Source organism: Lepisma saccharinum, chromosome 15 (genome assembly GCF_977018435.1).
Source record: "Lepisma saccharinum chromosome 15, izLepSacc3.1, whole genome shotgun sequence".
NCBI classification, from domain to species: domain Eukaryota; kingdom Metazoa; phylum Arthropoda; class Insecta; order Zygentoma; family Lepismatidae; genus Lepisma; species Lepisma saccharinum.
In genome coordinates, this window is record NC_139243.1 from 54,297,749 (window position 1) to 54,310,590 (window position 12,842).

At 36.7% G+C, this 12,842-nt stretch overlaps 1 protein-coding gene across 3 annotated transcripts in view; it reads left to right on the plus strand.

Moving 5' to 3' along the window:
* Positions 1-12,842, plus strand: part of LOC145999708 (meiosis-specific nuclear structural protein 1-like) — a 67,879-nt gene that overhangs the window by 18,036 nt on the left and 37,001 nt on the right. For all 3 annotated transcript variants that reach the window (XM_083136979.1, XM_083136978.1, XM_083136980.1), the window contains exons 4-5: positions 5,060-5,166; positions 10,665-10,788. In XM_083136979.1, coding sequence (XP_082993105.1) covers positions 5,060-5,166; positions 10,665-10,788 — 231 coding nt within the window. The remainder of the gene's footprint in view (positions 1-5,059; positions 5,167-10,664; positions 10,789-12,842) is intronic.

Below are 12,842 nucleotides of genomic sequence, written 5' to 3' on the forward strand. Positions count from 1 at the left end.
TACACCGATATGCCTATATCGGCCGATACCGATAGAGTACCGATTAATCGGTCCCATCCCTAGTATTAATTAATTTAACTACTTACGTGAGTGAGTATGGAGTCTTATTAGGAGAACGTTTCGGAGGTCAAACTGCCTCCTTCATCAGGTTCGTGGATGTTTCTAGGCACCGAGCATAGTGCCGCGTAAAAGAAGTGTTGAATGAGGATTCGGTTAAGGGTTATGAACCGGATGAAGGAGGTAGTTTGACCTCCGAAACTTTGTCCTAATAAGACTCCATACTCACTCACGTAAGTAGTTAAATTAATTAATACTATTTAACATAGTTATTTCCTTTAATAGTGAGTAATACACACAACTCTACAATATGTTAGTTTATTCTTTTCGTAGGGCCCGGAACTTTAGGTTCTAACATATTTTTTATTTGGCATCAGATTGAATACTGATGTGAGATCTTTAAGTATCTGATGAAAATTATCTGAAATAGATGAACTTGATAAAGCATATTTTTACATACTTTACCAATTATGCATTTTTACTACATATTTCTTCAATTTTCTCATGATACGAGGGTCACTATTTATATTTTGAGCCTAACAATGAAAAAACAGGAATTTGGCATTGAAAACTGCTTTATTGTTTTTCGAAGTATTCTCCTTTATGGTCAGTACACTTTTGCATTTGTTCGAACCATTTGTCAAAGCTGTTTTTCCAATCTTCTTGAGACACATCCGTAATATGGTTTTTGAACGCATCAACGGCATCTTCCGCCGGCGAAAATCGTTGTCCACGCAATCTATTCTTGACATTCCGGAACAAGAAGAAGTCATTGGGTGCCAAATCAGGACTGTACGGCGGATGGCCCATCAATTCGATTTTTTGACTGTTCGTAAAGTCGGTTGTTAGACGAGATGTGTGACAGCTGGCATTGTCTTGATGAAGAATGATCCGACGGCGTTTGTTTGTTTTCCGTATTTGACCGAAGACCTCTGGCAAACAAATTGTTGTGTACCATTCAGAGTTGACCGTTCTACGTTCCTCTAACGGCACAGTTGCCACATGACATGTTTTCCCGAAAAAACAGGCGACCATTTGTTTCGATGTGCTTCGAGCGCGACCAACTTTTGTTGGATTGGGTTCATCTTGAAACACCCATACAGTCGACTGCTGTTTACGTTCCGGCTCATATGCATATATCCATGATTCGTCACCTGTTACAATCTTATATACGTCTTTTGAAGCACCACGATTGTATTTATTGAGCATTTGTTTGCACCAATTGACGCGAGCGTCTTTTTGAGTTTTTGTCAAATTGTGTGGGATCCAACGAGAACATACTTTCTCACAGCTAAATGATCATGTAATATTTTATATATGCTGGTAGAACTAATGCCTATGGTTGCCTCAATCTCACAGTATGTCACATGACGATCTTGCAGTATTAGGTTTTGCACAGCATCAATGTTTTCTTGAACAACAACTGATTTTGGACGACCTTTGCGAATCTCGTCGGTGAGCGAATGGCGGCCACGATTAAATTCGTTATACCAGCGTTTCAGAGTGGCAAAGGATGGGGCTTCATCGCCAAATGTGGAAGTAAGTTGATTGATGCACTCTTGTCTTGATAATCCATGTCAAAAATCGTAAAAAATCATCGCACGAAAATGTTCACGAGTTAATTCCATTTTATTGTTGTCGCGCAATCGTCAAGGCAACATAAACAACACAAATGAAGCTATTGACAAAACATTTGAAATACGTTATGGTCAATAATATCAGACGATTCCGTGCAAACGTCAAATCGCACCTAACTTCAATCAGTGTTGCCAAGCTCAAAATATAAATAGTGACCCTCGTAAGATATATTTATGTATAATTTGTAATTGTCTTGCATATAGTCGGTTATTTTTATAAGTTACTTTTCATACCTTTAGTGCAATGGATAGTTTATATTATCAATGGCAGGATAAATAAAGAAATTACGGACAAAGAAATTAATAGCATATGCAGTCTTATTTACTAGTACAAAACAATAATACCCCCTTTTTGTTTATCCCACCGACAGTTGATAGCCGATTAATTGATCAATTGATTTGGAGTTTTAAGTCCACTTTATGCACAGTAAGGCTAATCAGGACTGGACCTACAGTTTGAACTGGGACCCAATCCACTATGTGCCTCCACTGTGTATTGAACCAGGGACCCCAATTGATAGGCGAGTGAGCATTATTCATGAAAAATCTTCTCTGTCATGGCTGTGCGTGCACAAGAATAACTGTAAACAAGTTTCAATTGTTCTCATGTCTTTACCTTTTTTTCGCTTCTCACAACAATCAATCAAAAGTAAAATATACATTCGGTACATTACAGTGCCTACTCTATCGGCAATCGAGTACAATAGTTTCAAGATCACTTGTCGTTTGAGCCTCGCACATATCAGTGTGTATTCTCTGTCCTGGTTATCTTTGGAGCAGGTGAATGGAAACAAGTCTGCACAAGAAGTGACGCGAGACGGCTCCACCACACAGTTACCACAAATCTGACAATAAATGAAACTTAGGATAATTGCAGTGAACCTCACAATATTTTCATTATTTTCCCTCTACTTCCTTCGGTTAAATGGTTTCCGACTTCTTTTAATACCCCACCCTACTCGATCTTCCCTGGAAGATACTGACTTTCTGTATTAAGAGAAATTCGAAAGTTCTGTTGTGCACATTTTTTACTTTACTGGGAATATTTCTGCATTTCTCTGACATATTTTTCAATTTTTATGATATAATTACATATATTTTACAGTTTTTTAGGACATAAAGTTGGGGGGGGGGGGGGAGTGCACCCTTTATCATCTGCTCCGACAAACCTGTTGCTGCAGACGCACACTTGGTGTTCTGTGTAAATAAAGTGTAAAGTGCTCCCCTGTGCTATGCACCATGCCATGAAGATGCCCATGGCTGCCTTTACCCCCCAGAGTTTCCTCCAGGTATCCACTTTATACGATGCTGGGTGGGCACCGTAGCCACTTGAACAGGTGAAAAAAATCCCGGTTCTCTCCTGCAAGGGATCGAACCTGGGTCTCCCGCATGATAGTCAGACTGAGCTACCGTGGCTCTTGGTGTTCTGTGTAATTGCACCAAATATTGTTTTTCTGCAGATTCACAATCACAGAAATTACTGTGATTACAATCCCACATGCTTCACTATGCACCTTTCCTGCTTGTACTTGCCATAACTCAAAACACCACGGAGAAACTAACACACAAATCAACCTGCCGTGATTCAACTAGGACACACTGACCACAGTCGAAGACTTCCTGCTATCCCTAAAATCTGCAAATGGATCAGTCTTCCCCTGTCCCCCTGCAACCTGCCTCCCCTCATTTGGGGATCTTCTCATTGGCTGACTTCTGTAGTTCCAGTGGAAAGAATTATAAATATATTGAACTACTGTGAATTGTTAAAATTTTCAAGTATCGGTTCCTGAGAGAATTGGCAACTGTATCGGCAGTGTATTACTGTCTCTGCCCTAGTTGGACCTAAAATTTAGATAATATTTTTTGAAAAAATATGTCTTCATATGATGTAAGAAAATCTTATATTTTGCAAATTACTATTCTCATTACGGTATTATTAAATAAATAAACACATGTATGTTTGCAAGTGAATGGTGGAAAGTGCCACCAAAATTAGTAGAACCATTAAAAGTAAGTCTTGTGGATAAAGTTAGTAATTCTCTCCCATGCATTTATTATACTACCGCGTCTTTTATTCCCCAAACATGAACACTATTGTTATTACACAATAACTGTGTTTTCTTTATTTTACTGCGAGCAAGTAAACACATTTTTTAATGAATCTCTTCATGAGAACACACACTCTTTTTATCAGACATTTATTTGTAATTTGATCACTGTTACAGTTGCAAAAATAGTAGAAATTTAACAAAAAGGAAACTGGTATACAGTGAATCATGTCAGTTTTTTTAATATATAAGCTGCCATTCCATTGTTGGAACATGACAGCTGAATTAATAGTGAATGAGGAATTATTTTTATTGCTTACAAAGATTCAAAATTACCAACTGAAAATCTAATTGTCAATTCTAATATTAATTGCAAGTCCTAAATATCATCAGTTAATTCAAAATCTCTTTTCTTTTCTACAAAGATTATTGACCTTTTCTGTTGGAGTAATTTCCTCACTTGTGAAAAAACAAATTCCATGGTGAGTCTGTGTTGTCATCCCCATTACTTAATTTAGCGAACCTCTGTGGCAGAATGGTTACCACAGCTTGCTATAATCGAAGATGTCCCAGGTTCGAATCCCAGCTTGGGCATGGATATTCTTTGTGCGAGTGTCCCTTCATCAGTTTCATCATATCATCACTCATCCTTGTCTCGCACCGTGGCCGTGCAGTCTAAAGCGTCATGCTTTGGGCTCCAGGTACGGGATGCTCTCAGATTCGAGTCTCCTGGGGAAAGCGTAACAACTTTTCTCCTGAGATTTCAACCTGTGTATGGGACCAGTGGCCACCCACCATCATGAGGAAATTGGGGAGCTACAAATAAGTAGCGTAACCAAATTATACAAACCTAGGCCAACTACTTGGGGTTCGTCATGTTGACCATGCGTCACACCATAACTGGTTGGATGATATGCCACCTCGGGTGAGCGAGTGAGTAGAATCAGGTAGGAGTGAGGCCGGTGGGCTGTTGTGCCACAAGTTATTATTATTATTATCACTCATCCTCATCTTTGTGATTAGCCAAAAGTGGCAGAAAATTTAAGTAAAATGAACCAAATCAATCACTAGTTAATTTCTACCAGTGTTCTTTTGCATGTTTAGTAATGAGAAAATAAGTAAAAACACTTAATTTGTGGTACTATTTTAAAGAAAATTACATTTGAATGTGGTTTTCATCTTTCGTCACTTGTGAGACAATATACACTCTGACTTATGAAAATGACTCATGAACATTACAATATGCAAACACAATTATCAGAAATTAGACATGACTTAAGTTACAAAGTTTATTGAAGCTGAATTGATTTTCTGCAGGCCAAGGAAGCTCAAGAAAATCGAATAAAACAACTTCAGCAAGAGGAGAGATTGGCTCAAGAATTAGATAGGCTTAGAAGTGAAGAGCTCAGGGAACTCAAACTGAGGTATGTATCAGAAGGTTAGGTTTTCTGGCATACACCTAGGGCTGTGCAATATCGATTTTTCAATATTGAAGTTCGATATCGATTGAATATCCATATTGAGTTGATATATCGAGTATCGAAAATATCGACGATACTGACAAAAATGATATCAACGATACCGACAAATCTAAATCTCTCAATTTGAAGTTTTAATTGAATTTTAGTGTTATCTATCAGAATCAGAAAAAATAGGAGTCCCATAACACGATGGAGTCTGTAGTTTTTAACCATAACTAGATTAATCGAGGAACTGAAAATAAGCAAGGTTGAATGGTGGTGTCGCATGTCTAACGTACAAGTTAAGTCGAGCACAAGCTTGTTTATGGTGACAAAGTATAGCGCTTGCAGAACTTGAGATATGAATGATTAGAGATTGCCTCTGATTAACATGGAAAGCAAATACGTGCGACAACCAATAAAAACAGTAATGTTCCTACTTTATAGAACATGCTGGTTACCTGTGTCCAAGTATAGGGATAATTAAAGAAAAAATATATAATAAACACTTACGTGAGTGAGTATCGTAGTTAAAACAATCTTTTGGATTAAGAGATGTAAAAATTACATAACTGTTAAAAATGTCATAAGGACTTGACAATACTTCTAGAGGAGCTGTGTTCCCATCCTACCTACATGGCTGTAGGATGTTCAGGCCTACAGGATCGGGAGATGATGGGGTGAAGGGTATGAATCCTGTACTTTTGCTGTTTCTTTGTACTGTTTGCTGTTGCTAAATATCATGAAGGCAACAGAATGCATGTACAGACCAATATGTATTTTTATAGTGGCAAATTTAAGAACGGCTATACCGACATATTGATGTTGATAATATAGATATCAAATATCAATATTGACGTCAATATTAGCAATATCAAAATATCACACAGCCCTACAGACACCAACTGTGCCAGATCTAAAACATTAAGTCATCAATCTTTTGTCATTTGTTTGTTTTGTTCATTATTCATTGTCATTACTAGGGCCCAGAATTTTATGTAATTACATATTTTTCCCTTTGTATGTAGCCATGCAAAAATTACAAAAGTTGGCAAATTATGATGTTAGGAAGCATATTTGCAAATTTTATGTTTCATATTATTTACATATTTTAAGGTTCATTACATATTTACATTTACATTACATATCATTACATAGAATTAGGTATTTGGACCATATTTATGGTTTTTCATTGAGTACAATTTTGAGACAAATATTCAAACTTTTGATTTCTCCAAAAATCAAAATTTAACAAAAATCTCTCAAGATATATTTAGTGGTCCACTGTGAATCACATTAACATGGTATGCACTGAAACAAAAGCACTTTCTATTTCTTAAGAAATAATGTATTGTTGCTCTAAATGAACATTTACTTATTTTTTACCTGATAAACCATTTTGTTCATTCAATGAGAATATTCTTCTAATTAGGAGAAATCTGAATGATGGTGAAAAATATCTGGCCACTCTGTACTCAAAACTGTTGTCATTCACATTATCAGTTTATCAGATTATGAATTTTCCAATGTAATTTATCACATGGCAATAATATTATTTCAAGTTAACTTCTTAATTGTAATAGTGCATATTAGATATTTTAATATACTTACATCTTTTACATATTTCAGTATATTTACATATGTTTTACACATTTCAGCAATTTTTCTACATATTTATGCACATATTTTGCATAATTCAGGCCCTTAGTTATTACTAGAGCCCGGATGTTCAGACACTGAAAAGTATTAAAAATGGCAGGCAAAAGGCAACGAAAAATTGAAAAAAAGGCAGTCAAGTTTCAGAAAGAGGCAGTGAAAATTGAAGAAGAGGCATTAAAAATTGAAGAGAAGGAGTTAAATTCGTCTTAAATCTTTAAAAATGTATTTACAAATAATAATTTGAATAACAAGGGTTATTGAAAAATGAAATAGAAGAAGAGAAATATAATTTCAAAAAATGCCTTGTCGGAATGACAAAAGAGGCAAAAATGTTTGAAAAAGGCAGCGTAAGGTGAAATAGGCAGAAAAAGGCAACATAATGCCTTGTCGGAATGAAAAAAGAGGCAAAACTGTTTGAAAAAGGCAGCGTAAGGTGAAATAGGCCAAAAAAAGGCAACACAAAGTATTGTTCAGAATGTTAACAACCTTCGGATCGGTGTACTTTTGTGTTCAATTTTTATCTACCAGCGTCGGAAACGAATAGGCATTTTGCCTAAAATCCGGGCTCTAGTTATTACCATATTGTAACATATTGCTGCTTTATTTATTTATTTATTTATTATTACCTTTAGCAAATGGAGCCTCTCATGCCTGGAAAGAATCTCTGGAAGGGACTTTTGAAGCATGCGGTTTTCGAACTTGTTGCTCAAAACTATTTACCATAGGGAGATGTTTTTTAAATTATTTAGTTATTTATTTATTTTTGAATGACTGTTCTTTTAGCAGAGGAAAAAATGTATTTGGTCCCTGTGGCCATAACAATAGAATGTAATATGTAGCAGTGCATGCAAAGTATTGTTTAAAAATAGTCTCGTACTTCTTGGCTAAAAAAAATAATGTATGAGAGTGACAGTGTTGCTAGCTTATGGAAAAAGTTTCGGAATTTCACTTCTAGCATCGTTCCTATGGACTCTGGATGGACCAAATTTACAAGGAAACACGATAAAGGACCACTCTTTCAGGATATGTAAGGTCCGTCCCCCAATTTTAAATAAAATTGAAATTATGTAACATTTTCCACAGTCATAATTTTCAGGAAATTTTCAGAATTGGGCCTTTGCCTCTGGATCTGTAATTGTCGAACATTTCTTTTGTTCTCATTATTACATGTAAAAGTGAAATATATGTATGTGTGGTTGAGGAGTTATAGCCCCTTTTATAAGATCTATCCCACAATACTCAGAGGGAAAGAAAATCCTTTCCAATTTGCACTCATTAATAATAGCAACAATGGATATATTATTTTATATTTTGAGTATGTCATACCTTCATACATATGCTAATGAACAAAATAGACAGAACTGAAATGTTGTGTGTAGTTTTCAAGAAATGGCACTTTAATTGGTGCCATGTGATGCTGGGAAGCCAGCTTCCCTTCCATATTCAACAGATTTATAGTGAGAGGGAAGACCGTGTACTCGGTAAATGTTAAAATTGTGAACTTGGACATTAAAAATGCAAGTGTGTGTGGTAAAGTGGAAATTAAGTTGTTGTTTTTTTCCTACTACATGGATTTAGCGAAAAGTATCATTTCTTGATTGCAAAAAGATTTCTTATGTTAAGATAAATCTTTGATGAAACTCAAGGAGGGTCACACGTAATTTAATCAATACAGTGGAACCTTGATTTTATGTTTCTCAGGAGAGTAAGCTCAAAGAACTTAGCACATTCCGACCCGTAAACAACCATGGTTGTTTTAAAGTATGTGTTTGTATTTGCCCATAAACAACTAAGGCCATTTAGCTGCGGTGTCAATTTGTTCAAGTTTTTTGACTCCCCCTGTGTTGATTGGTGAAGGAAAAGGGATGCACCATGTGACTTTGGGGGGAGGACTTATGCAGTACCCGAGAGCATGTCTGGGGTGCCAAATTACCGACACTTTCGAATTCATGGAGGACCAATGAGGTGTCATCGGTAGGGAACACCAGCAAGTTGGGTTCATATCCACCGGGATAAAAAATTCAAGGAAAAAGTGCCATTTGCAACCTCCAGGATGTCATTTTGAAGAAAACTAGAATATTTAAGATGGCAACATTTTTTTTTAGGTAAGTTTTAATTAAGAAAATACCTAGGCTTGCCATTTAAATGCTCCTCCCAGAGCCGTGAATGAATATGTTAAAATGCAGGAAAATGTAAAATCTAGGAATTTTATTACATTTTGGGGTGTTCGGACCATCAAGATTTAATGCATAATGTGGGAAATCGTTAAATTCAGGAACATAAGATTATGGTTCCACTGTACATATTTTGCATAATGTACTAGTTCCAACATATCATAACAGGTGGTGGTTCAGTTAGGTTGAATCTTTGGACCTTTTAACGTTCTTCAATTCACCTTGGCAATACCAGTGAGTGATGAAATGTGGAACTCAGTACATTCTTTTGTTGTTAACTGTAGCTGGCCTCCGTGGTGGAGTGGTAGCACATGATGCTACGATGCCAGGGTCCCGGGTTCGAATCCCAACCTGAGCATGAGTGTTTGTGAGTTCTACGAGGGGGTGCTGATAAGTTCCTGGCTTCGCTCTCTTCCCATTGTTTCCCATTTGCAATTCATACCTCATTTGAGAGTGTGTAATATGAGTATGTTATAGTGCAAAAATAATATTCCTCCCGTAATAGCTTCTTTCTATTTTTCAGGTTTGAAGTAGTCATGGCGGAGGCACAAGTCAGTTTCATGACGCCGGAGGTTCAGGGTGTGATCAAGTTTCTCATCCTCCAAGGAAAGTCTGCTAAGGACATTCACGGTGAGATGTCACAAACACTGGGAGATACGTGTCCGTCATACAGCACCATAAAAACCTGGAGAGCTCGATTCACGATTGGACATTTCAGCATCGAAGACGAGGTCCACAGTGGGTGCCCTTCATCAGTGACTGATCTGGCAACATGTAATGCTGTGCATGACATGATTGTTATGGATCAGCGAATATCAGCCAAGAAGATTGCAGAGATAATGAACATCGCCCGAGAACATGTAGGATTCATCATGCATGATGTAGTGGACATGGGGAAACGTTCTGCCAAATGGGTTCCGAAATGCTTGAACAGTGATCAGAAACAGCTGAGAGTGAAGTCGTCGGAGGCCATTTTGGCTCGGTTTTGTGCGGGTGAAGAGGATTTTTTGGGCAGATTAGTGACTGAAGATGAAACGTGGCTACATATCTATGATCCCGAAACCAAGGGATCACCCCGTCTGTTGTGAAACTGACTTGTGCCTCCACCATGACTACTTCAAACCTAAAAAATAGAAAGAAGCTATTACAGGGGGAATATTATTCTTGCACCATAACATACTCATATTACACACTTTCAAATGAGATATGAATCTCGAATGGGAAACTATGGGAAGAGAGCAAAGCCATGAACTTATCAGCACCCCCTCGTATTCATTAATTTCATCATATCATCACTCATTCCCATCTTCACAATTAGCCAAAAGTGGCACAAAAGCAAAATATAATAAACCAAATGAATCAATCAATCATTGTTAGCTGTAAAGCTCCCCATGCATATAGCACCATGCCATGAAGGAGCATTTTATTTGTACACGCTGATCAAGAATGAACAATGCTTTAGAAATTAAAATTGTTAAACCATCCCAATGTGAAGTATAAAGAATTTATTTTATTGAAACATATTTTCCGTACATGACATTCACTCCATGCTGAATACTACACAGTATATTCAGTTGTAGTTTTATGCAGTTTCATATATTTTTTTCTCTTTATATTTTCTTTTTTCAGACAGAGGTTAAGGCTAACAAGTGTAGAACTCAGAAACCTAGAGTCACAGCTGAGACAGGCTTATGTCAACAAGGAACTTGCAGCACAGTTGGCAGAACAGGAACTCGCCAGACACAATGACAAGGTAACTCACATTAACCCTTACATGCCGAGACTGATTTTCCAGATATTTTCAATGGGAAATTTGAAATTCTGCATGCTTCTAAATGAAATTTTATATTTCTGGAACTAACAACGTTAGAGATGCAAATGATACCTTGTTTTGTTCAGTATACTTTGGGCTATAATCCTGATGGGGAAAAAAACATTCCATAATCAGAAGAAGAAGAAAAAGGGAAAGTAACTATTTACACGAAATTTGAAATGTCGGCGATGTCTTTGTCTCACCCTACCAAATCCACACCTAATAACTCATTGTCAATTTCACTTGGTGACAAACCGGGTCTTCTTGCCATCTTATACGCTCTTTACTCTTGTTGGAGGAGAATGAATCTTCAATGAATGCACAGCTCGCCACTGGTCACACATCACAAGCTGGGAAACACACACACTGAACGAAAGTTCAAACACAAATAATTTCAATTCGTCCAACTCACTCTGTTTTTCTATCATACCCTCCATGGCAACTTACCTACGTAAACACGTGATGCAAGAGGCTAAAAAAGCATGACTGACAGAAACAAGGCAAATGATTCAACAATACTTTATTTAACTTTGTAATCCTACGGTGCAGTTTTGTGAAACAGCAAAGAACAGCCAGCTGTTTTCCAACCCTTTGTTGGTGGCTGGAGGCTTTTGACTTTCTTTCCCTGCCGCATCCCCTTTCCCCTCCCACTGCTCCCACATGTGCTTTTGTTTCAGGAATGTCGGAAGTTTGTACTTATATTGCCAAAAGTGTGTTTTGTAACAGCAAAATTGAGAAAGAAGTTATGTTTTCGAAACCAATGAAAATAAATCACAAAAGAATCGCCCCCCAAATAGTAACAATAAAATTAAACTTTACTAATTGTTAATTACATACCTCTAGATTCATGCAGAACTCAAAACATGTATCTGCGATCATTATCCAAGTTACAGTATCAGGGTGTCTATTTACTGGGAATTCCAGGAATTATGCATGAATTATTGGCTCCAGAAATTATGTGTGCATTCTTCATAGGCATTAAATATTGCAACTTTTATAAATCCAAATCCCATTGAATTTGTATATGCCGTGAGCCAAGTATTCACAGTTTATCTTTTATTTGTATTGAGGAAGGAAAAGAAAGCCACATGGAAAATACATAAATCAGAATTCATTCAGTTTACTTTGTTAGTGTACTTTGCAGATCAATCTATAAGACAGACGGAAGATCACTGCAAGATAAGATATATATTTAAGCTGATTAGGTATAGATTTGTATATCCCGTAACATTTGTGACTTGTGTTTGTAGATGTATTTTGGGCCTGAATATGTGAAATGGAAAATGTAAACTCTGCACCTTAAATTAAATATATAAACTGTTTAATTGAATTGAATTAGAATTTTTGGATACAGTTTGAATACTTAACCACTTGCCTGACACTTTATTTTCCCAAAAGTGGTCCATATTTTACACATTTTTTTTATTGTGTGTTTGTAATGTACCGATATCGGCAATTAAGGAACAGTAATGAAATTCTATTTTTGGGGTCAAATAAGGTTACCAAACTATTCAAAAAACTTCCATAATTATTAACCCGAGTTAACTCGTACATACATGGAAAGTACTACAAATGTTTCAAAATAGCATATAAACTGTGGAAAATAAAATGTCTTCACATTTTAATGTTGAATTCCAAAGAGACAGATCCAACAGATGAAAGAAAATCTTTTTATAATACTTTTTGCCACGCTTTGTTGGTGTGGCGTATGAAGCAAGATGCTGATCAACACCACCCATTTTGTCGTTGTAATCGACCACCACTCGTGGTTTAATTTTGGCTTTGTGACTTTGTGTTACAGTCATCATTTCAACAGAATGGATGGTTGACAACAATGTCACATCCTTCTTATCTTTCCATTTCATGACTGTCACTTTGCAGCATTGCAACCCTACTTCTTCGCCTTTCTTCAATTTGGCTGTTCTTAGAGTCTGTGGTTCATCTCTCCTACTGCGTTTCAGTGTTCCAAATACATCAGCTTTTTCGAAATGAAC